This window comes from Cibotium barometz, chromosome 65 (assembly GCF_041138505.1).
Source record: "Cibotium barometz isolate CiBa-2024 chromosome 65, ASM4113850v1, whole genome shotgun sequence".
Classification (NCBI taxonomy): domain Eukaryota; kingdom Viridiplantae; phylum Streptophyta; class Polypodiopsida; order Cyatheales; family Cibotiaceae; genus Cibotium; species Cibotium barometz.
In genome coordinates, this window is record NC_141110.1 from 1,646,468 (window position 1) to 1,669,337 (window position 22,870).

Consider the following 22,870-nt stretch of genomic DNA (forward strand, 5'->3'; position numbering starts at 1 on the left):
TATTTTGGAGGGCTTTGTTTGATAATATGGGTACTAAGCTTGAGTTTTCATCAGCTTATCATCCCCAAACGGATGGCCAAAGTGAAGCTGCGAATTCAGCTGTGTTGGATTTATTGAAGTGTTATGTGGCAGATCAAAAGAGTGCATGGGAGAAGTATCTTCCACTTGTTGAGTTTGCCTACAACAATACAATCCATGCTTCCACAGGAAAGGCTCCATTTGAGGTTGTTTATGGCAGAGTGGTCTTGCCACCCATCCTTCGTACCAAGGATGAGATTTTTGCTGCTGATGAATATGTTCGTGACTTGGATGTTGCCTTTGGTCAGGTGCGGACAGCCATTGCAAGATCTCAGGATAAGCATAAAAAGGCTGCTGACAAGCATAGAAGGGACATGGAAGTCAAAGAAGGTGATTGGGTATTGCTGAAATTTGAGAAGGCTAGGCTTCGAAAGAGGCCAGGACGAGAAGGATCATATCCTAAGCTTTCTCCTCGCTATTATGGACCCTTCAAGGTGATTCACAAGATCAATGAAGTGTCCTACAGGCTTGCTCTACCTAGTCATTGGAAGATTCACAATGCTTTTCATGTGAGTCTATTTCGGAAATATGTGGGGCCAGATCCTGATGAGCCTGTCACAGAAGATCCGCCAGAAATTGAAGAGCTTGAGGAGATCCTCCAGCCAGAACAGATTGTTTTTCACAAGGAGAGAAAGCTACCTGCAGGAAAGCTTTCCAGGAGATACCTTGTGAAGTTTAAGAATTATTTGCCTATTGATGCCAAATGGGTAAATGAGGATTATTTTGCAGATTATCCGCAATTGTTGCAGGCATATCTTGAGGCTTTTAAGTTGAGGTCAACTCTTTAGAAGCCCGGGGGGATGTCACCAATTGGCCGACCATTTGGTCCATTCCCACATTTTTGCGTCTCGTTCACTTGAGGCCAGGCCAGTGTCTCATGTGAAGAGGCCAGTATTTTGCCGACATGGACGGGAGCCAGACTGGTGCCACCCGTGTGTTAGCAGGATGGTGTTGTATGGACGGGAGCCAGATCAGTGCCACCCGTGTATGACCTGGACTGTGTTCGATCCATGGGACTGTCACGCCATGGAAGGGCCAGTATTCGTGCCGTGTTTTACCTATGGGACTGTCACACCTAGGGAAACTCGTGCCTGGAACTGTGTCTTACCTATGGGACTGTCACTCCATAGGAAGACCAGGATTTTATGTTTTTATGTCGTGCCAGTTTTGTGCCGACAGATATTTTGTACATGTTCCATGAACGGGAGATATGTCCATGTTACTTTTGCACATGCACACATATTTTGCATGCTTGAAACTGTTTTCGCATGACATGTATTCGTGTGTTTGCCTGCCTGACGTGTTACTTACTGAGCGGGGACGCCTGCCAGTGAGTCGTGAAGTGTGCCCTGTATTCTGACGAGTTTCAGTGCATGTGAACAGGTGGTAAGTATATGGTACATGTTGTGTTAAATGTTTTAAATACTAACCCTTTGATTTATAAGGTGAAGTGTTCACATTCATTTAAATGTGGGCACCACTTTGGGCACCCACTTTGGGGCCAAGGTGGGGAGCCCCATTTAAGTGAGTGTGGGGGTGGGCAAAGGCACCTACCCAAACTCCCCCACCCTCATGCAAGCGTGGAGTTAAACTCCCCCTTAATTTTATTAAAAAGAACCTCTCCTTCAAGCGTAAAGATCCATCGTTGGCTTTTGGGCGTTGATTTTCACCAACCGGCGACTCTCCCATCTCTGCTGGTGACTGAATTTTATTGCAGACGGCTGCCATCTCCCTCCTGTGCGCTGGTGTTTACCCTCTACAGGCTGGCTGGTACCCTTTCTCACAGGCGACTGCTTCTCCACATGCTGCTGCAGGTGGCTGCGCCTACACCATTGCCCCTCCATAGGCTGGCTGCGCCTCTGTTCCTACAGGTGGCCAGCGTAGACTGCAGGTGTGCTACACACAGGCTGCGCATGTTTCTTTGAGGCGGCTGCACTTGCTACTACAGGCCGCTGCTGTACCTGCCTCTCCCCAGGCGGCTGGCTGCAAACTACCCTCTACACGACTGGAGTTTACTGCCCTTGCTGCTGCAACTGTACGACCAGCTTCAGTGGGCTGCTCCCCTTCTCCTGGAGCACCTACTCCTCTACCCGGTGTCTGCTGTATTGCTGCTCCCACAGGCGACTGCTCCTACCGGCTGTGCCCTTTTTGGTGGGACTCTTAGTGGTGAGTCTTCACGAGGCTCCTCTTTCTCCAACAAAGGTGGTTTCAAAGACTACACAAACACTACAAGTTTTGGTCTTCTATCAACCAATTGCAAGTAAGTGATTTTTCAGATTTGAGTAAAGCATTTAATGTTTAAATCTGGTAAAAGAGTCGTCCCGCTCGGCCTACACCCGTTCGGTGCCGGGTTGTCCAAGCTATATGGGCGAACCTCGGTCCAAAGGTGCTGAGATCGGGAGAGCCAGGCGTTAGTACGAGAGCGCCTGTCTGTGCGTGGTCTCGGAACACCAGTGTGGTGCTCTCCGCGGAGTCCAGTGAAAGCACAGGACCGTAGCGATTGGACCACACTAGTGGTCAATCTGCTTCGAGCTTCTACATCAAAATTCGAGTTATTTGTTTAGTACTGTTTTCATATGTACATGGACATGATCTGGTTCTCAGAACCCATGGAGCATTGTATTCTTTAAATACTCCCAATAAATATATCGTATATTGAGGGGGGGGTCGGCCCGTTCCGGCCCCAGTGCTGGTGTCCATCTTTCCATTTCTGTTCATTTAATTTTCAAGTTGTTTTAAGTTGTCCATTTCATATTTGTGGTTTTAAAGTTGTGCTATTAAACGTGTAGGTGTCCAATTGAGTCTTTCCCACTTGACGGGATCGGTTTCACCGGACAGCATGGCAGAGGGGTTGATTCACTTGATCCCCAAAGAGGGAGGAGACAGACTGGAGATTAGACAGTGGAGACCGATCACCTTGCTAGGCACGGCCTACAAGGTCCTAGCTAAGGCGATCAGCAGGCGGCTTCAGCCTCACCTTCCGGACATCATCCACTCCACGCAGACAGGCTTCATCCAGGATAGGAGCATTCTGGATAACATTTTCTCTTTCTGGGAGGCTACGGCTTTGGCTAGATTTCGGCAGGAGGATCTGGCAGTGCTCCTTCTCGACTTCGAGAAGGCATATGATCGGGTGGACTGGGACTTCTTGGAAGGCACTATGGAGAGGATGGGCTTCCCCCCTCAGTGGATCCGTGGGGTCTCTGCACTCTACACATCGGCTCATAGTCAGGTGCTGATACAGGGCGTGCGCGGAGAGAGGTTCCAGCTCTCGCGCTCGGTGCAGCAGGGGTGTCCCTTGGCGCCCTTTCTTTTTCTTTTTGTGGCGGAGGCCATGAGCACTTTTTTGACGGCACAGGATACAGGTTTGCGGGGCCTCCAGCTTCCCATCCGCACCTCGGAGGAGCTCCTAGACTCGGAGTTTGCGGATGACACTACTGTCTATCTTCAGGGAGGTGAGGAGAACCTCCGCCGCTTCGCCTCAGCCATGGACAGGTTTTGCAGAGCTTCGGGCTGATCAACTGGCACAAGTCGTGTGGGTTGTGGGTCAGTTCTATGCCCCCCCCGACTTGGAGGCCAGTTGATGGTTTTCAGTGGCTGCCCCCCGGCACTACAGTGCGTTATTTGGGATGCTATGTGGGCATTGACATATCTCCGGAGCAGCAGATAGCCCCCCTTCTTCTGAGCATTTGGAAGAAGCTTTTGTATTGGAGTACCGCTCGTTTATCTCTGGCTGGCCGAGTAGTTGTGGCCAACCAGGTTCTGCTTGCTACCATGTGGTACTTCTTGCTGGGCCTTCTCTCGGGCGTGCATTGGCCAGGTGCAGAGGCTCATCAGGAACTTTCTTTGGTCCGGTGGCGACGGGCGGCCCGCAAGGGCCAAGGTGGCATGGGCTGTGATCACTCAGCCGAGGGAGAGAGGCGGCTTGGGCATTGTTGATCCTATTTGCCAAAGCCGAGCTTTGCTTGGCAAGTTGGTAGTTCGTGGCCTCCTGCCAGGCGCTGAGCCGTGGAAGGAGTTTCTTGTTTCCAGGATGCTCAGCCGCACTCCTTCTCTTAGCGGCCCCTGGACCCCCAGCATCAGGTGGATCTTTACAGAGCAGCGATCCAGAGGAGTGGGCCTTGGCTTCGAGGAGCGTTTTGCAGCTAGCCTTCTGAGGGCCTGGGCGCATCTGAGGCCGTCACTCTTCCAGACTCCCCCGGGCACCGATGAGGAGCGCCTGAGGCAGCCATTGATCTGGAACCCCTTGATTCGACTTCCCAGTGGCCATATGGTTGGATCGCGGTCTCACGTGTCGTGGGGCCCGTTGAGCTCCGGCCCAGCCCAGTCCCTAGACGACTGGAGATGTTTTCAGCAGCTGCCTCTAGAGGCTCAGGAGAGGAGACTCAGTGGGATGAGGGGAGAGAGTTGATGAGACAGGACATTGAGGCGGCCATCCGCCGGGAGTGGCGGACCCCAGTACAGGACCCTCCACCTCCACAGTGGATGGGTGTCTTTACTCGGCATGAGATCCTTCTAGCGGTCTGCGGCACAGCGGAGAGAGTCGCCCCACTCACTTTCGAGGTGGGAGAGGGTGGCCAGCTTCAGAGGACACGACTAGATTTGGATGGGCTCCAGGGTTGTATTCTTCAGAGGGTGCGGATGGTCGGCTTTCATCAGAGACAGTGGTATGTAGACCCCTCACCGGCCTCGATAGGGGAGGACTGTTCTTGGAGATTATGGGCTTGGGACAGCAGGCCTCTTATTCGCCTTCAGTGGGATCCAGGTGAGTGGTTTTGGCGAGATCCCTACTCGGCCCCTACCAGCCCAGGCATCCCCTTTTTTCAGTACACAGCGAGGCTGGGGCGGCGGATTCAGAGGCGCAGGATAGCGAGCACCCCGGCGGCGGCCGAGCATTGGCGGCGACAGGGGCTCTCCCCTGCCTTTCTTAGGGACTTCTGGCAGCGCCTTTGGGCCAGCTTTCGGCCCCGGAAGGTGACGCTTTTTCTCTGGCTCACAGCGCATACAGGACTGGCTGTGGGGGCTTGGCTAGCTTTTGGCAGACACCCAGCGTCCTGCCCTCGGTGCAGCCATGCACAGGAGTCGCAGCGGCACTGCTTATGGGATTGCCCTCAGGCACAGCAGGTCTGGCAGTGCGCTCTCAGGATGGTTTTTGCAGGCTCACCAGGTGAGATGCTGGTGACGTGGGGTGCGGTGGCTTGGGCCACGGACAGCGGCCCGGCCCTTGGATATGAGGACGTCCTTGGCAGTGCGACCATCCAGGTCTCTGACAGGGCGATGGCGGTGGTTCCGACGCCAGACTTCTCTTCGGCAGCCCCTCAGGAGGGGGTCGGGCACAGATGGGAGATAATCAGCAGCATGACGGCTTGGCACATATGGAGAGCCCGATGCAGGGAGGCCATTGACCGCCAGGCGACTCCACCGGCGGAGGTCATACAGGCCCTCTGGGTGGACATCATTCACACCTTGAGAGGACACTGGGGGAAACTCCACCAGGGCGACTCGGATCGCATGAGAGGGCGCCGCAAGGCTTTCCTCCGCACTTGGCAGCCTGGCCCTTTCCTCACCGCGAGGGGCGAGGATGTCACTTGGCACTATAGGCCTCCAGTTTGGCTTTTCTCACCTCCCACATGTACTACTAGGTAGCCCTCCCTAGAGAGCGGCCAGCCACGGGGGTGGAGCTCAGGTGTTCACTGTGTTTTTTATCCCTCCTTGCGAGGTGAGCTTTGTAGCCTTATGGCGTTTTCTCATTAACTGATAGAAGGATCGTTTTTCCGGAATTTTTTTTTTCTTTGGGATTTGCAATTGAGCAGATACAATCATCAATTGAGCAGGTACAGGTGCCGAATTGCTCAATTTTTGAGCAAAATTGGCAAAATTGGGTGACATTGGTCACAATCAGGATCAATTTGCAGGAAATTGAAGTCGAAATTTGGGGCTTTTGATGTAATTGTGCAATTAAGCACTCATACATGCTGTATGATGTGAGAAATCGCACATTCGGGCAAAATTGCAGCAAATTGCAGTGCAAATCAAGGGGCTTTTGTGCCGATTGGATTGATTTGCATGCAGGCAATCGCATTTGATGCTGTGGATAATGTGTTGATGCCTTACAAGCACTCAATGTGCCTGTAAATCAAGGGGCTTTCATGTATTGGATGTATATGTGGCCAGGGGGAAGCATCGCGAAGACTCTAAATGCCTTCATGTGCGTCAATGTACCATGTATGATCAGCAATTGATCTTAAATCAAGGGGCTTTTCAAGATTAGGGGGAAGCATCGCGAAGACTCTAAATGCCTTCATGTGCGTCAATGTACCATGTATGATCAGCAATTGATCTTAAATCAAGGGGCTTTTCAAGATTGTATGCTTGTTGAGCTTGGCAAAGCAGCAGGCAAGACATTTATGCCTTGAAATCAGCTTGCAGTCAAGGGGCTTTTGCCCAATTTCTGTTCGGGACTGTTGTATGTAGTGTTCGGGACTGTAAAAGTCTGATTTTCACTCATTTGGACAGCCAGGAGAGCATTTATTGCTACTGTACCTGCTGGTACAGATTTGGCACAGCTTTGTGCAAGTTTTGGCATGGCTGTACACTGATTTGAGTGAGGAAAAGGTTCAATTTCAGCTGCTGTACTTGTCGGTACAGGTTTGGTACATCACAGGTGAGCACTTAGTACTGTTGTACAGTACTTTGGAAGGGCAACAAAGCACATTTAAGGTGCTGTCCTAAATCTGCAGCAACCAGATTTTGGTGATTTCATCACATACAGTGGGAGAAAAGTTGCATTCTTGCTTCCGCAGTGGGAGATAAAGCTTGGGAGAACAACTGTGAGCACTTTGTGTGCTTTTGGTGCAGTGTTTGCACACTTGCAGGGAGTCAGGCATTGACAGGTTGCATATTGCTATGGCAACCACAGGTGAGAGCTCTTCATTGCTTCACATCAAGAAGCTTGAAGGCTCACATAACTATGATATTTGGCAAACCCAGTGCTATAATGTGTTGCTCCAGAAAAAGCAGCACAAGCCTATCAAAGAAAGGGGTGTAATGCCCGCTTCTCTTACTGCTGAAGAGTGGGAAGATATGGATGAGCTAGCAAGATGTTGTCTGTGTCAGACACTTTACTTTTCAGCATTCGTGAAGAGAAGACAGCTTGGGGAATGTGGCAGAGATTGCAGGACTTGTATGCCCAGCAAAGTGCCTCAAGCAAAGTGTATTGGTTGAAGAAACTCATAGGTCTTCAGATGAAGGAAGGGGCGTCTATGGCAGCCCATCTAAATGAGTTTAATGGTATTGTCAGCCAAGTCATTAATCAAAAGTTGGCGATGGACGATGAGTTCAAAGCCACTTTTCTCTTATGCACTTTGCCAGAGAGTTGGGACACATTCAGGACAGCCACTAGCAATTCGAATGCTATGCTGTCATATGCAGATGTGGAGGGTGCTCTTCTTCAAGAAGAGATGAACAGGAAGAACAATTCTGTTGGAAAGTCCAATGCAATGAATGCACGTGGGAGATCCCAGCAAAGGGGTAAAAGCCAAGAACGGGGAAGGAGCAAGTCCCGCTCCAAAAAGGACTTGGAATGCCATTATTGTGGCAAGAAGGGACACATCAAAAAGCAATGCTACAAATGGAAGAATGATCAAAAGGAAAAGAGAAAAGGCAAAGACAAAGACAAAGATGAAGCCAAAGATGTAAAGCCAAAGGGCAAAAGTGGAGTCAAGATTGAAGAAATCAATGTGTCACATGCAGGTGACAGTGAGGATGAGGTCCTATTTACGTCTTCACTTGATGCCCATTCACTTCTTACAGGAGATGGTCATGGTATGCACTCATGGATCATTGATTCAGGTGCCTCCTTTCATGTCACAGGTTGCAGAGACTTGTTTGTCAGGTATACTGCTGGCAATGAAGGAGTAGTTTATTTGGGTGATAACCATGCATGCAAGATTCTTGGCAGAGGTGATGTGAGGCTTGTGTTTTCAGATGGCTCACAGCTTATGCTCCATGATGTCAGGCATGTGCCTGAGATCAAGAAGAACCTGCTTTCTACTGGACAGCTTGATGATGCTGATTATGTTACCACATTTGGTCGTGGAAAGTGGAAGATTTGTAAGGGCTCACTGGTTGTTGCCAGAGGCTCTAAGGTGGACACTCTTTACTTCATGCATGCAGGTGTTTGTCACCATGCTAATGTAAATGCAACCGAGCTGCCGGAAATCTTTGTGGGGCATAGCCGGTTGGGACACATGAGTGTCAAAGGAATGGAGCAATTGTCTCGATTGGGTTACTTGCCTTCTCTAAAGTTTTCAAGTTTTCAGTTTTGTGAGCATTGTATATATGGCAGGCAACTGCAGTGCCCCCACAAGAAAGCTCCTGGACAGAAAGATGCTCAGTTAGAGCTTGTGCATACAGATGTATGTGAGATGCCTCAGCTTTCTTTGGGAGGGGCAAAATACTGTGTCTTTTATTGTTGATGCCACACGCAAGGTGTGGGTTTATCCTCTTCGTTTGAAGAGTGATACATTCTCAGTGTTTCAGAAGTTTGTTGCTCTTGTTGAGAATCAAACTGGCAGAACACTGAAGGCTTTGCGTTCCGACAATGGTGGAGAGTATATGTCGAAACAGTTTCAGGACTTTTGTGATGCTAAAGGCATCAAGAGGAAGCTCTCTACTCCTTATGATCCTCCACAAAACGGGACAGCAGATAGGATGAACAGGACCATACAGGAGAAGGTCCGTTCTATGTTGTCACATGCTGCGTTACCTCATGGTTTTTGGGCTGAAGCTGTTATGACAGCCGTTCACCTTATAAACAGGTCACCTAACACGAGGCTTGGTGGGAAAGTGCCAGAAGAAGTATGGACAGGGAAGCCTCCGTCATACAAGCACTTGAGAGTGTTTGGTTGCGTTGCGTACGTGCACATACGCAGGGAAATGCGCACCAAACTTGATCCTAAGTCTCACAAATGCATATTCCTAGGATATGGTGACAGAGGTGAAATGGGGTATAGACTTTGGGATCCCGTGAATAGAAAGATTATACGCAGCAATGATGTCATTTTTGATGAAACATGCATGTATAAGGAGCCTGCAAGGCAACAGGAGCCTAGCAGAGTCATCTTTGATGATGATGGACATCATGGACAACAACCAAGGGCTGTAAACCATTACAGCAGCAAAACCAGCCCTTAAATGGTGCTGAAAATGGTCCAAATGGACAGCCAGAGATGGCAGAAGATATCCCTATGGATATACCACAGTTAGAGGAGATACCGGGCATGATTTTTCAGCCTTATGGCATGGAACAGGAGCCACCAATGGGTGATATGCAGGCTGGACAGCAACCTGCAAATGATGGTCATTGGGTACGGAGGTCCACAAGACCCTCCAGAGCCCCTGATAGGTTTGTTCCAGGGGTTGACTACTTGATGCTTACTGACTGTGGGGAGCCCTCATGTTATAAGGAGGCTTTACAGAGGGCAGACAAGGCTCTTTGGGAGCGTGCCATGAAGTCAGAGATGGATTCTCTGCACAAAAATGGAACATGGAAGTTGGTGCATTTGCCTGCAGCAGGCAAGAAGGTTTTGCCATGCAAGTGGGTTTACAGGCTCAAAGTTGCACCAGATGCAAAGCCAAGATACAAAGCCAGGTTAGTGGCTAAGGGCTTTAAGCAGGAATATGGTGTGGACTTTGATGAGATCTTCTCTCCAGTGGTCAAAATGACCACACTTAGAGCTGTGTTAGCTTTGGTTGCGCATGATGATCTGGACTTGATTCAGATGGATGTGAAGAATGCTTTTCTTCACGGTGATCTCCATGAGGAGATATATATGCAGCAGCCAGAGGGTTATGCAGTGAGTGGAAAGGAGAAGCTTGTATGCAAGCTGAAAAAGAGTCTTTATGGGCTCAAACAGGCACCAAGGGAATGGTATCATAAATTTGATACATTCATGAAATCCCAAAAATTCAGGAGAAGTGACATAGATCACTGCTTATACACCAAGAAAGCTTTGGATGGCAGTCTATTGATCCTCATCTTGTATGTTGATGATATGTTGATTGCCGGGAAATCTCGTAAGGAGATGGATACCTTGAAGCAGAGGCTGCATCAAACCTTTGATATGAAGGATTTGGGTGATGCAAATCACATTTTGGGTATGCGGATACTTCGGGACAGAAATCAGCATGTGTTGTATTTGTCTCAGAAGGAATACATTGGCAAAGTCTTGCAAAGGTTCAATATGGACGGGGGGAAGAAGACTAGTACTCCTTTGCCTCCATATGTGAAACTCAGTGCTATGGACAGCCCACAGTCAGATAGTGGCAGGGCTGATATGGCCAAGATTCCGTATGCTTCAGCTTGTGGCAGTCTCATGTATGCCATGGTTGCTACTAGGCCGGACATTGCATTTGCAGTGGGAGTGGTTTCTAGATACATGGCCAACCCTGGCAAGAAGCATTGGGAACCAGTGAAAGGTGTCATGAGATACCTGAAGGGCACACAGGATATGTGCATTTGCTTTGGCAAACAGGATGCATTAGTGCATGGTTACACGGATTCGGATTATGCCGGTCATCCAGATAACCGGAAGTCTACTACCGGTTATGTGTTTACATTCACAGGAGGTGCTGTGTCATGGATATCCAGGATGCAGAAGTGCACAGCCTTATCTACTACAGAGGCCGAGTATATTGCAGCCACAGAGGCTTGCAAGGAGGCATTATGGCTATCTCGGTTAGTGGTTGATTTGGGCTATACAGGGAATATTCCATTGTTGCATTGTGACAGTCAGAGTGCCATCCAGTTGGCAAAGAACCCTGTCTTTCATGCAAAGACGAAGCATGTGGATGTGAAGTATCACTTCATCAGAGAGGTGATAGAGAACAAGCAAATTCAGCTTGTTAAGATTCATACGGATGACAACCCGGCTGATCTGTTGACAAAGAGTTTGCTCTGGAGCGGTTTGCTCATTGCAGACACTTGATGGGCATTGGATGAGGCCAGTTTCAGCCTTGATATGGCCTTGTATATTATCATGTACACGCTGATTTTTTCTTTTCCTTTACTTAAGGGCACTTTGCCTTTAAGTGGGAGGTTGTTGGGGTAAAGGCATTATGCCCACCCTTATAGTGTGTACAAGCCCATAAGTTATAGTCCTAGATGTGCTGCTGTTGCCACCACCACCTGTTAACGTTTGTGTTGCTGCCGCCAACTTCTGGACAGAGCCGCCTACAGCCTGACATAGTACACTTAGTACTTTTAATGTACTAAGTGCACTATGTGTACTAGTGCAATATACATGTGTGATAGGGGAGTCACACACTCAACTTGGCGAGTTGACTTATCCCCACAACTCTCTCTCTCTCTCTCCCATGCTTCTCTATGTATGTCTCCCACATGAATCTCTAACCCTAATTAACTCCCATTCATCTCTTTCTTTTGGAAGGAGGCGGGCAGAAGGAGGCGCACAACCGGGACTGTTTTGAGATTTTTTTTTTTTCCCGAGAAATTTTTTGAGATTGTTTATGGGCTGTTTTTGTTTGGCTGCAAATTCAGCTATGTACTTGGGTTTCCGGCTGCAAGTACAAGGTCACCTGGTAGTGTTTCTTGGCATGGGAGTGATGCAAGCTCGCATGGCTGCGTGCTCATGGAGCAGATTGTTTTCTTCCTGCTAGAAAGGAACAGAGGGACCTACAGTTATGGGCATCTCTATGTTTCCAGATGTTTCATGAGGGAACATGTAACTAGATGTATGCCGTTGTTGGCACTGTTGTTGAATGGTGCCATGAATGGTTCTGTATGGAAACAGGACAGAAGTTTCAAAAGGAAACAGGCCTAAGGGTTTCATGTGGAAACAGGTCGTAGGTTTCTCGAGGAGCATGTTTTTGGGTTTCTCCAGGAGATAGGTCACATGCAGGCAGAATGTACAGGAATGGACACATGTTTGGTACAGCCTTGCTACTGATTGGGCAGGGGACAGGAAATCCATAACAGAGATGGATAGTACCCTTGGAAGATAGAGAGGGTTGGTACAGGTGTGTCGGCTGTATGGTATGCTGTGCTGTGATACGAGTTCTCTTTTGAGAGACAATTTGGGAGTCTGTGTTGTGATGCAGAAGCACTGGATGTGTCAGGTTGTGATGCTGTTCATAGGGTGAGAGACTATGGATGGTTGTGGCAGTCCTGATCATGGGAGAAGACTTTTGTATGCAGGACTCAATGTGTGAGAGTCTTTTGAGGTGAACAATGGCTGGACTTGTTTGTGGATGCCGAGTGGATATGAAGCCATGATGCAGGGTATTTGCAGGCTTCAGGAGTTCTACTATGACGGCTGAGTTCCTAGCCTTATTGTAATCAAAGCTCTTATAATTAATTAAAGAAAGACCGCAAGGGGCGCCACTGCGTTTTGGGGCCAATCGGTGTCCGTGTACTGTTTGCAGGAGCACTCTAGCTCCCCGTGTTTGTTTTCCTTTTCTAGGTCCTCAATGGCGTTGAAGTGTTTTATGTGCGAGTGTTTGTTTCACCGCCCGTCAGATTTCTGAAGGTCGGTTTCACATTGTGTTTTTCATTCACTCCCCCTATGGGTGTGGGTCTAGACTAGGACTAGAATAGGTATTTTACTATCTTTTCAAGGCAGCCCATGGCTGTAAGGATTATGTACCTTTTTGTACCATATGAAATATTGGATTTCTAGCCATCTCTCTGTCTCTCTACTCTCCCTTTTGTCTGCTTTTTTGCATCAATATGTTCTAAGTGGTGTTTAGGGCTGAAAGAAGACTCTCAGAGCTTCCGCATGTAACAGTGTGTAGCATAAGTGACCTCGTGATGTTCTTTCACCAAGACTCTTTGAACATGAGTATCATGAGGTACACAAATACGATCTTGATAATATAATAAACCATCCACCAATGTATATGCTCCATAAATCTTCAATTCGGAAGGAGTTGCATTCTGAGAATTGAGAATTCGAAATGCATTTCCAAAATCACGATCCTTGAAACTTTGAGGTATATCCATTTCAATTGTAGAAATAGCCAAGACCGAAGTTGGCGGCATACGACTGAGAGCATTTGCAACCACATTGGTAAGACCAGGAACATACTTAATTGTCATATAAAAATTGGCTAAGAATTCGACCCAATGCGCTTTCCTAGCATTCATAACTGGCTGCGTGAAGATGTATTTCAAAGAATGATGATGTGTTTTCACCACTGAATCCGCACCAAGGAGATAATGTTTCCATGCACGATAGGCATGAACATAGCCAAAAATTCCTTGTCATATATTGGGTATCTTACTTGAATCACAGAGTGCTTATGACTGTCAAATGCAATAGCACGTCCTTGTTGCATCAAGACGGCACCAATGGCAATATCGAAAGCATCCGTATAAACATCAAAGGGGAGAGTAGGGTTAGAAATAGCCATGACAGGAGTTGTGGTCAAAGCTGTCTTTAAACTTTCAAAAGCTTGAGTTGTGGCTTCAGTCCACTTGAATGCAGGAGCGGACTTTAAAAGTTCTGTGAGAGGAGCAGCTATTTCTGAAAATCAATGAACCTTTGTGTGATAGAAGTTGGCAAGTCCCAAGAAAGAACGAACATCATGGATGTTTGTGGGAGTTGGCCAATTGACAATAACTTGTATTTTCTTTGGATCCACAGAAATACCGTTTGCTGAAACAACATGTTCGAGGTACTTCAAGGATGTCTTGAAGAATTCACTTTTGCCTGGATTAATGTGAAGAGCATTGCCACGAAGCACCTGGAAAACGATCTTAAGATGTGCCTTGTGTTCTTCCATATTATGGCTGAACACTAGGATGACGTCAAGATGGATAATAACGAACTTGTTCAGAAAAGGATGAAAGAGATCAGTCATCAGACTCATAAATGCTGCACGACATTGGTTAACCCGAATGGCATGACTAGATACTCATAATGACTATATTTTATGCAAAAAGCTGTCTTATATTCAGCGAATGCGAATCTGATGATATCCAAACTTAAGTTCAATTTTGGAGAAGATCTTTGCATGGAGCAATTGATCAAACAATTCATCAATGCGCGGAAGAGGATATTTATTCTTGATAGTCAACTTATTAAGGGCGCGATAGTCGATGCAAAGGCGCATAGACTTATCCTTCTTTTTCACCAAAAGTATTGGAGCTCGAAAAGGACTTTTGCTTGGTCAAATATGTCCTTTCTCCAAAAGTTCAGTAAGTTGTCACTGTATTTCTTGAGATTCCGTAAAAGAAACTTGATATGGAGCACGAGTAGGGGGAGGCACTGCTAGGAAGGAGATCAATAGCATGGTCAACTGGTCACCGAGGTGGGAGAACCGCGGGAAACTCTTGAGGAAAAAGATCCAAGTATGGAGCAAAGAAAGGTTGCTTGAGGTACATCATCTTCGTATCCATGTTCTTGGGAGGATCTTTGGTTGAATAGACCATTAAAAGTGCTGAGGAACAACCACTCTTGTGGACCCACCGTTTTGCTTGAAGAGCTGAAAGGGTTGGTGTAGAGGGTTGGTCTTTGATGCCTTCGAGTGTCAAAAGCTTATCATTTTGAGCAAATTGTATGGAATGGTTCTGGAAATTGATGAGGGGATCATATTGATACAACCATTCTTGACCAAGAATCATATCATAATGTGCCAAAGACATGACTTGGAAATCCAATTTGTCACGATAGTGCTGAATTCGAAAGGAGAGGTGTTTGGCAACGGTGTTACACAAGGATGTGGAACCATCGGCAAGCTCTACTTCATAAATAACAACACTTTGAGATTAAATAGCATTTAATGCTATTTCAGCAGGTCGTGAGCATTTCTTTAGCAGGCCGACTTCTTTGTGCTGGTGGACTTGAAGCATGACAGGGTATAAAAAACCCAGCCTGAATTCAGGTTTGCTATCTCAGACTTCACAAAGGGTTGACGTGTTCCAAGGGCCAGGACAGCCAAGGGGAGGGCTCCAACCAAGGTGAACATTGCAGGTCAAGATTCAGTCTTTATTTTTTGATTCGCATCATTCTAATAAAGCAAATACACCATTCATGGTGGGGGTCCTGTAGAGGGTATTTGGGACCCAATACTGTGTCCTCTTCTCTCTCTCTCTCTCTCTCTATTTGTTGGAGTTTTCCTCCCAGATGTTATCCATTAGTGTTATCCATTAGGAGCTCCTAGTACCGTACTTTTCCTCATAGTTGTTTCAGTTTCAGTTAGTTGTTTAGTTGTTTTTAGCTTTTCTTACATAGACATTGTATCAGATCCACCAATTGTTGTAACCTTTTTGGTCTCATAGGTCATTTTGGCCTTCTGAAGACGTTAATATATCATTTCATTTCATTTCTCTCTCTCTCTCTCTCTCTCTCTCTCTCTCTCTCTCTATTTTCTGCACATCTACTTTAGTCTTGTGCGTTATATTCGTCATGAAAAATTGCTGAATTCTCAGCATTGAAGTTACTGAAGCTTCTGCATGTTACAACAGCCATACAGTTGCCATTGCAGTGCGTATTCAATCAACATTTTTTGGTGATGCAACCTTGTGTATTCATCAACTTGATCTTGCTCACCTGCGTGTATCTTTCTTTCTATAGAAGGCAGTGACACGACTTTGGGGTCCATTTTTGTTTTCATTTTTAATTGCTTCAGAATGTTTTGGGGGTTGCCATTTTGTACACGCATCATCCTTAAGTCATTGGATGCGTAGTCATGCGGCTACCGAGTGGGGTTAGGATTAGGCTTCTGGTTAGGGATAGGGCTAGAGTCTACCAGAAGAATCAGCCCATGCTGTGAGCCCCAATGTAAAAGGGGGGCAAAAAAGGCCATGTGTGAAAGGAGTTAACACAAAATTTGATATGCGATAGAATTTCTAAACGTGAAATGTTTTAGAAAGTTAGAAAAGGAAGCTTGGCTGTTGGATAAGACGATGAGACTTGTTGAAGTACACAAACATTAAGGTCATGGAGCTCTCTTGATGCAAGCAGAGATTGTGATTACTTATATGTCTAGGCTGTATATCTCTGTTTTATTGGTCAATAAGTTGGCTCTTAAAAAAAAAAGGGTTGTATGTGGAGTAAAGATAATAATCCATTTTTGATGATTGGCAGCTTTTGGCCTTGATTGGGGAGCAATTTGATGAAGGGGATGAAATTTGTGGAGTAGTTGTGAGTGTGAGACCCAAGCAAGACAAAATTTCTCTGTGGACAAAGACAGCATCCAACGAAGCTGCACAGGTACTTTGAATCTCATTGTTTTGGCAGAGTAGGCATATTCCAACAATGCTATTGTAAAACTAGGGGGGGTCGGTGAAAGCACCTGTATGGTTACGTTTTTGGAAACAAACATGCATGACTAGGCTTCTTTTGAAACATCCCCTCCTCCCCTCAGCAGCTGCCTCTCCCTCTTCCTTGCTCAGCCCGTGACCCTGTCTACAGCCTCTTCCACTTTGCCCACATGGGCTTCAGAAGGCAGGCATCCACTAAGCTTGTGGAGGGTTGGCCTTGTCTTAAGTCCCCACTGAATTACCACGGGACTCTTGGCCAAATTTTTTTGGAGGCAGTTTGCAAACCTGCAGCCGCAATTGGCTCATGTCCTGAGCTTGTGAAACCGGCCCGACGGTCGGTGAAACAAACACTCGCACATAAAACACTTCAACGCCATTGAGAACCTAGAAAAGGAAAACAAACAGGGGGAGCTAGAGTGCTCCTGCAAACAGTACACGGACACCGATTGGCCCCAAAACGCAGTGGCGCCCCTTGCGGTATTTCTTTAATTGATTATAAGAGCTTTGATTACAATAAGGCTGGAAACTCAGCCGTCACAGTAGAACCCCTGAAGCCTGCAAAGAACCTGCATCATGGCTTCTTGTCCACTCGGCATCCACAAATAAGTCCAGCCATTGTTCACATCAAAAGACTCTCTCACATTGAGTTTGCATACAGAAGCTTTCTCCCATAATCAGGGCTGCCACAACCATCCATAGCCTCTCACACTATGAACAGCATCACACCCTGACACATCCAGTGCTTCTGCATCACAACACAGACTCCCAAACTGTCTCTCAAAAGAGAACTCGTATCACAGCACAGCATACCATATACAGTCGACACACCTGTACCAACCCTCTCTACCTTCCAAGGGTACTATCCATCTCTGTCATGGATTCCCTGACCCCTACCCAATCAGTAGCAAGGCTGTACCAAACATGTGTCCATTCCTGTACCTTCTGCCTGCATGTGACCTATCTCCTGGAGAAACCCAAAAACATGTTTCCTCGAGAAACCTATGACCTGTTTCCACATGAAACCCTTAGGCCTGTTTCCCTTTGAAACTTCTGTCCTGTTTCCATACAGAACCATTCATGGCACCATTCAACAACACTACCAACAACGGCATACATCTAGTTACCTGTTCCCTCATGAAACATCTGGAAACATAGAGATGCCCATAACTGTAGGTCCCTTTGTTCCTTTCTAGCAGGAAGAAAACAATCTGCTCCATGAGCACGCAGCCATGCGAGCTGTCGACTCCAACTCAAAGGCATCAAGATAAAGCTGCAAATCCTGAGGTGAATCTGCTAAGTCACCCTCCTCCATCCACTTCGCATCCATCAGTGAACCTCCTCCATCCACTTGGCATCCATCAGTGAACAGCTCTTGAACTTCACAGGATAGCGACGGGAAACTTTACCCTGTACCTTTCTTTCCTTATGTGCGAGTATCTGCTCGGGAATAAGAACCTCGTCAAGTTCCTCCACTTCCGTGTGAGCCTCATCTGATACATCCTTAGGCACCCAAAACCTGCTTGCACTCCACCCAAGTGGTAAGCACAAGTCCTCGATGAAGCATAGTAGATCACCACTGCTGAACATAGAAAGAAACTGTCTTCCGAACCCATGAAGCCTCTATGAAGATACAACCGGTGACAAACTGTCGAATGTTTTGCACCATAACACTTCAACTGCTCTTGTTCCTGGCCGACTACTTCTTGTCCTTGGTGTCTTTTCTCCTGAGCTTCATCATCAGCTCTTGCTCTTCACCTCATATAGGCAAAGACACACAATCCTGCACTGTCTCCTGCACTTCCTTTTCACTTTCCTCATGTTGAAGCTTTTGATGTGACAACCAGGGGCTCGCCTCCTTGAGAAAGTCGACGATGTCCCGGCAAACGGAACCTTGAAACCGGCCTGACGGGCGGTGAAACAAACACTCGCACATAAAACACTTCAACGCCATTGAGAACCTAGAAAAGGAAAACAAATAGGGGGAGCTAGAGTGCTCCTGCAAACAGTACACGGACACCGATTGGCCCCAAAACGCAATGGCGCTCCTTGCGGTATTTCTTTAATTGATTATAAGAGCTTTGATTACAATAAGGCTGGAAACTCAGCCGTCACAGTAGAACCCCTGAAGCCTGCAAAGATGCATCATGGCTTCTTGTCCACTCGGCATCCACAAATAAGTCCAGCCATTGTTCACATCAAAAGACTCTCTCACATTGAGTCTGCATACAGAAGCTTTCTCCCATAATCAGGGCTGCCACAACCATCCATAGTCTCTCACACTATGAACAGCATCACACCCTGACACATCCAGTGCTTCTGCATCACAACACAGACTCCCAAACTGTCTCTCAAAAGAGAACTCGTATCACAGCACAGCATACCATACAGTCGACACACCTGTACCAACCCTCTCTACCTTCCAAGGGTACTATCCATCTCTGTCATGGATTCCCTGACCCCTGCCCAATCAATAGCAAGGCTGTACCAAACATGTGTCCATTCCTGTACCTTCTGCCTGCATGTGACCTATCTCTTGGAGAAACCCAAAAACATGTTTCCTCGAGAAACCTACGACCTGTTTCCACATGAAACCCTTAGGCCTGTTTCCCTTTGAAACTTCTGTCGTGTTTCCATACAGAACCATTCATGGCACCATTCAACAACACTGCCAACAACGGCATACATCTAGTTACCTGTTCCCTCATGAAACATCTGGAAACATAGAGATGCCCATAATTGTAGGTCCCTCTGTTCCTTTCTAGTAGGAAGAAAACAATCTGCTCCATGAGCACGCAGCCATGCGAGCTTGCATCACTCCCATGCCAAGAAACATAACCAAGTGACCTATACTTGCAGCCAATAACCCAAGTACATAGCTGAATTTGCAGCCAAACAAAGACAGCCCTTAAACAGTCCTCAAACTGATCTCAAAACAGTCCCGAGCATTGCTCATGTTCATAGCCACATGAACTGCCACGAAACAGTCCATAAACCTTTTCCAAAACAGCCCTGTTGCAAGGAGGATCAGCACCGTGTGCACCTCTGTAGTCCTGGCCACCTGAGAATCCATTAAAAACAGCCCCTCCTTTCTGCAAAAACACGCCGTCCTAAAAGCACACGCCTGGCCGCCTATGAGATACACTGCTGCCTGTACGATGCGCCTGCACCTGTCCGTACAGGTCAACACCTGTAGTAGCCGTATCAATGTACCCTGGTGATGTGTCGACTGTACCAGATGAGGCGCCACCTGCAGCTGTACGATACTGTACTGCCCTACCTGTACCTGCTGGACAGGACTGCAGTAGTACACGCTGCACACGTGTGTACCTGCTGGACAGATATGCGCCTGCGTCAGTTTGTTCAGGTCTGCACCTGCACCACAGCCATCGTCTAAACCTGCAGCAGCCGTACACTGTACCTGCAGCAGCCGTACACTGTACTGCAGTCGTACAGATCCACACGGGCTCTTCTGTGCGCAGCCAAAACCCAGCAGCCCACATATGCAGTCTGACGACCATGTTTTCCTTCTCTTCCACGCAGCTTCCTTGCACGCCTCCGCAAAAGCAAGAGAGAGAGAGAGAGAGAGAGGAGAGAGACGTGGGCCTCCAAAAGTGGAGTAGTCTCTATAAATTGCCTAGGGGCCTCTCAGGGCTTTAAAACCTTTATAACTTTAATTTTTTTTTGTCCACCAAAGGTTATAAGACCTTTTTAAATTAAAGTATCTTTGCCCCCTTCACACTTGGGGTTGTCCGCTTCCTTTTTAACTCCAATCTGATGCCATTCACACTGTCCACCACGTCCCCGTGCACACTTGCATACTGTCCAGAGAAAAACACAGGGTCGTGACAGCCTGTCTGAGACCCTTGCAAATGCAAGGATCATGAAGGCTGAGGCCCTCTCTATGAGTTATACTTAATGTACCCTTGTCAAATAATACTCTGTTAGAGACGGGAAATTTTATTGTTTTTTTTCCTTTAGAATCAATATTCCAACTACTGTGGTACTAATAATGGTGATGTATGCTAATGCTATGTTATTTCAATGACTTTGAAATAACATAGCATTCCAACTACTGTGGTACTAATAATGGTGATGTATGCTAATGCTATGTTATTTCAATGACTTTGAAACTAGTAATGGTGATATGCTAACTCTATGCTATGTCCTCCTCCAGATGAGCATCGGCAGGCAATGGAAAGAATTCCTAGATTACAACGAGACTATTAGCTTCATTGCTCATGTAAGTTCAGCCTTGTCCTTATGTTTTATGTTCCTTTGAGGGCCACGTTTAAATTTTTCACGGAGTACATTTTGATTTTTGCAGGATGATGCAAAGAAGTCGGGGAAACTTAACAGCAGATATTTGGTGTAAGAGGTGCTGGGCACGTCTCTTTCCTAATCTAGTCGAAAAACCAGTGCACCTTGTCATATTTATACTCCACTCTTTTTTGCTACGGAGGCCTATGGCAATGTCAAAGTTTTTGCTGTACTTCTTGAAATGAGGTAGCATGTCAAGCTTTTCCTTGATGTGCTAATTACAAGTTTTTTATCGAACAAAGCTTCATAACTTCCACTGCGCTCCAATGGAAGCACCTCGTGAGCATACCTGCATGCTTCTCAGTACTGTATGTTTGTTGTTATGTATTTATTAGCATGAACTTTGGGTTTAACGTACGTAGCCGATGCAATGCTTTATCTAGTAAAAAAGCTGTGTTCACCCTGCTGATCTGTAGGTGCACTTATTGTTACAGCTTTTGTATTAATTTGTGCCTTGAAGGCCCTGCTAGTTTGCCTCACCTTTCCTCAAGTGGGCAATACCCACTACAACTAAAAAATCACACTTGCAAATGAAGATAGAACTTACCTTTTCCAGTTTAGCGAATAGCAAAACTTAGCCTTTTGCAATTTAGTGAAAAACGAATGGCTGTGAAATTCCTTGATATGAATAAATTTTGAATTAGATAAAACTGCAAATTAGATAGAGTCGTAAATCAACATGCACATACATATGTTCACATTAAATTTTAGATAGCGTGATGCTCAAATAGATGAAATTTAAGCCTAAAGCATTCTATGATTAGCTAGGGCCTTTATTGACTCTGTCTTGCCAATAAATCCATACATCCCAAATGTTTTTATGTCTATAAGTTTGGCAGATCAATGCCACATGTATCCATGAAAATTTGTATACTAAGTTTGGCATATCAATGCCACGTATCAATGAAAATATCTTTTCCACTACTTGATGAGGAGGTTACATCACATGGCTCATTGATCTCATTTTTTGAAATGAAAGGCAAGCCCTTTATATGGTGCAATTTTGTTCATGGTATGATACGACTTCTTCTTTTGCACATTGTTCTTCTCATTTTGATTGGTTGTTGAGGTGGCATGATCCACTTATATCCATTTCAATTGAAGGAGTGACTTGTATCATATACCGCTTTTAAGCATCATTTTGGTTGGGGTAAAATACAACCTAGTAAAAACAATTATGTAGAATATGTATCAAGACTCGTAAATGCGACCTTCACTACAATATTACTTTCACATGTGCATAGATTAAAAACAAACCTATTCACAATGTTGAGGTGAAATTAGTGTCTTACATTTTGCCATAATTTGGTGGAGTTGATTGTAAAAAACCCATTTAAATGCTTCTTGTTTGTTGCATGAACATCTTTACATACTTCATTGAACCATATGACGTCAAATATGAACACATTAGATAACACAAATCAATTCCAAGATATCTTGAATAGTTTCCCAATAATCAAGGTTATTAGCAATAATATTGATAAATTGCCTACTAGCTGAACTCTCTTACTCAAAACTTGCCATCACAACACAATCATGTGTAGTTCTTCTAAAGTCCACATGCTCAGTGTAAAAGTGTCTCCCTTCTAATAACATTACATTGGGATTTTTATAATGCCACCAAACAAAAGTACAATATACATGTTGAGCATATATATAACAACTAACTCAAAATTGTGACATCTACTCTTGTGAAGAAAAGAAAAATTAATTACATGAAAGTTGCATCCCCCCTCACGTGCTCCCATTTTTCTCTTATGACAATTTCTCTCCTCTTTTATGCATGGTCGATCACCTCTAAAACCAATTGAATGTTGTAAATTTTTTTCCATAGAGTTTAGGTCAGATGGGCAGGGCAAGATGTTATGCGATCTCCTTATTATGTATATTCCTTGCGTCTTTATACATCTCACTTTACGTTTTTATAATTGAACCATTGAGGAGATAAGATATCTTCAACTTTTGGTTATATGGCTTTAGTCATCTTCCAAACTTTTCCATTCCCTTGTAGTACTTGTGATAGCACTTGTTGATCGTTTTTATAACTCCATAATCATGGGATGGAGGATATATTTGAAAGAGAGATTCAAAAATATAAACACGGGATTCTTACATCAATCAACCCTCCACCATGCTTCCCTTTGGGCTTGCTCTTTGTTTCACAACATCCTTCAAAGTTCTCATGAAACA

At 45.9% G+C, this 22,870-nt stretch overlaps 1 protein-coding gene across 3 annotated transcripts in view; it reads left to right on the forward strand.

Annotated features, from left to right (window-relative positions):
- LOC147602832 (eukaryotic translation initiation factor 4E-1-like) overlaps positions 1-21,084 on the forward strand; it is a 74,430-nt gene extending 53,346 nt beyond the window's left edge. Inside the window, exons 3-6 of one of the 3 annotated variants that reach the window (XR_015265690.1) lie at positions 16,188-16,313; positions 20,538-20,603; positions 20,688-20,844; positions 20,957-21,084. Coding sequence is in view for 2 of the 3 variants with exons in the window: in XM_086797154.1 (XP_086653280.1) it covers positions 16,188-16,313; positions 20,538-20,603; positions 20,688-20,735 (240 nt within the window). In the remaining variant the exon portion in view is untranslated. Of the gene's footprint in view, positions 1-16,187; positions 16,314-20,537; positions 20,604-20,687 lie in introns of all 3 variants that reach the window. The other 2 variants (XM_086797154.1, XM_086797155.1) reach the window with 2 other exon arrangements.
- Positions 21,085-22,870: the final 1,786 nt, after the last annotated feature.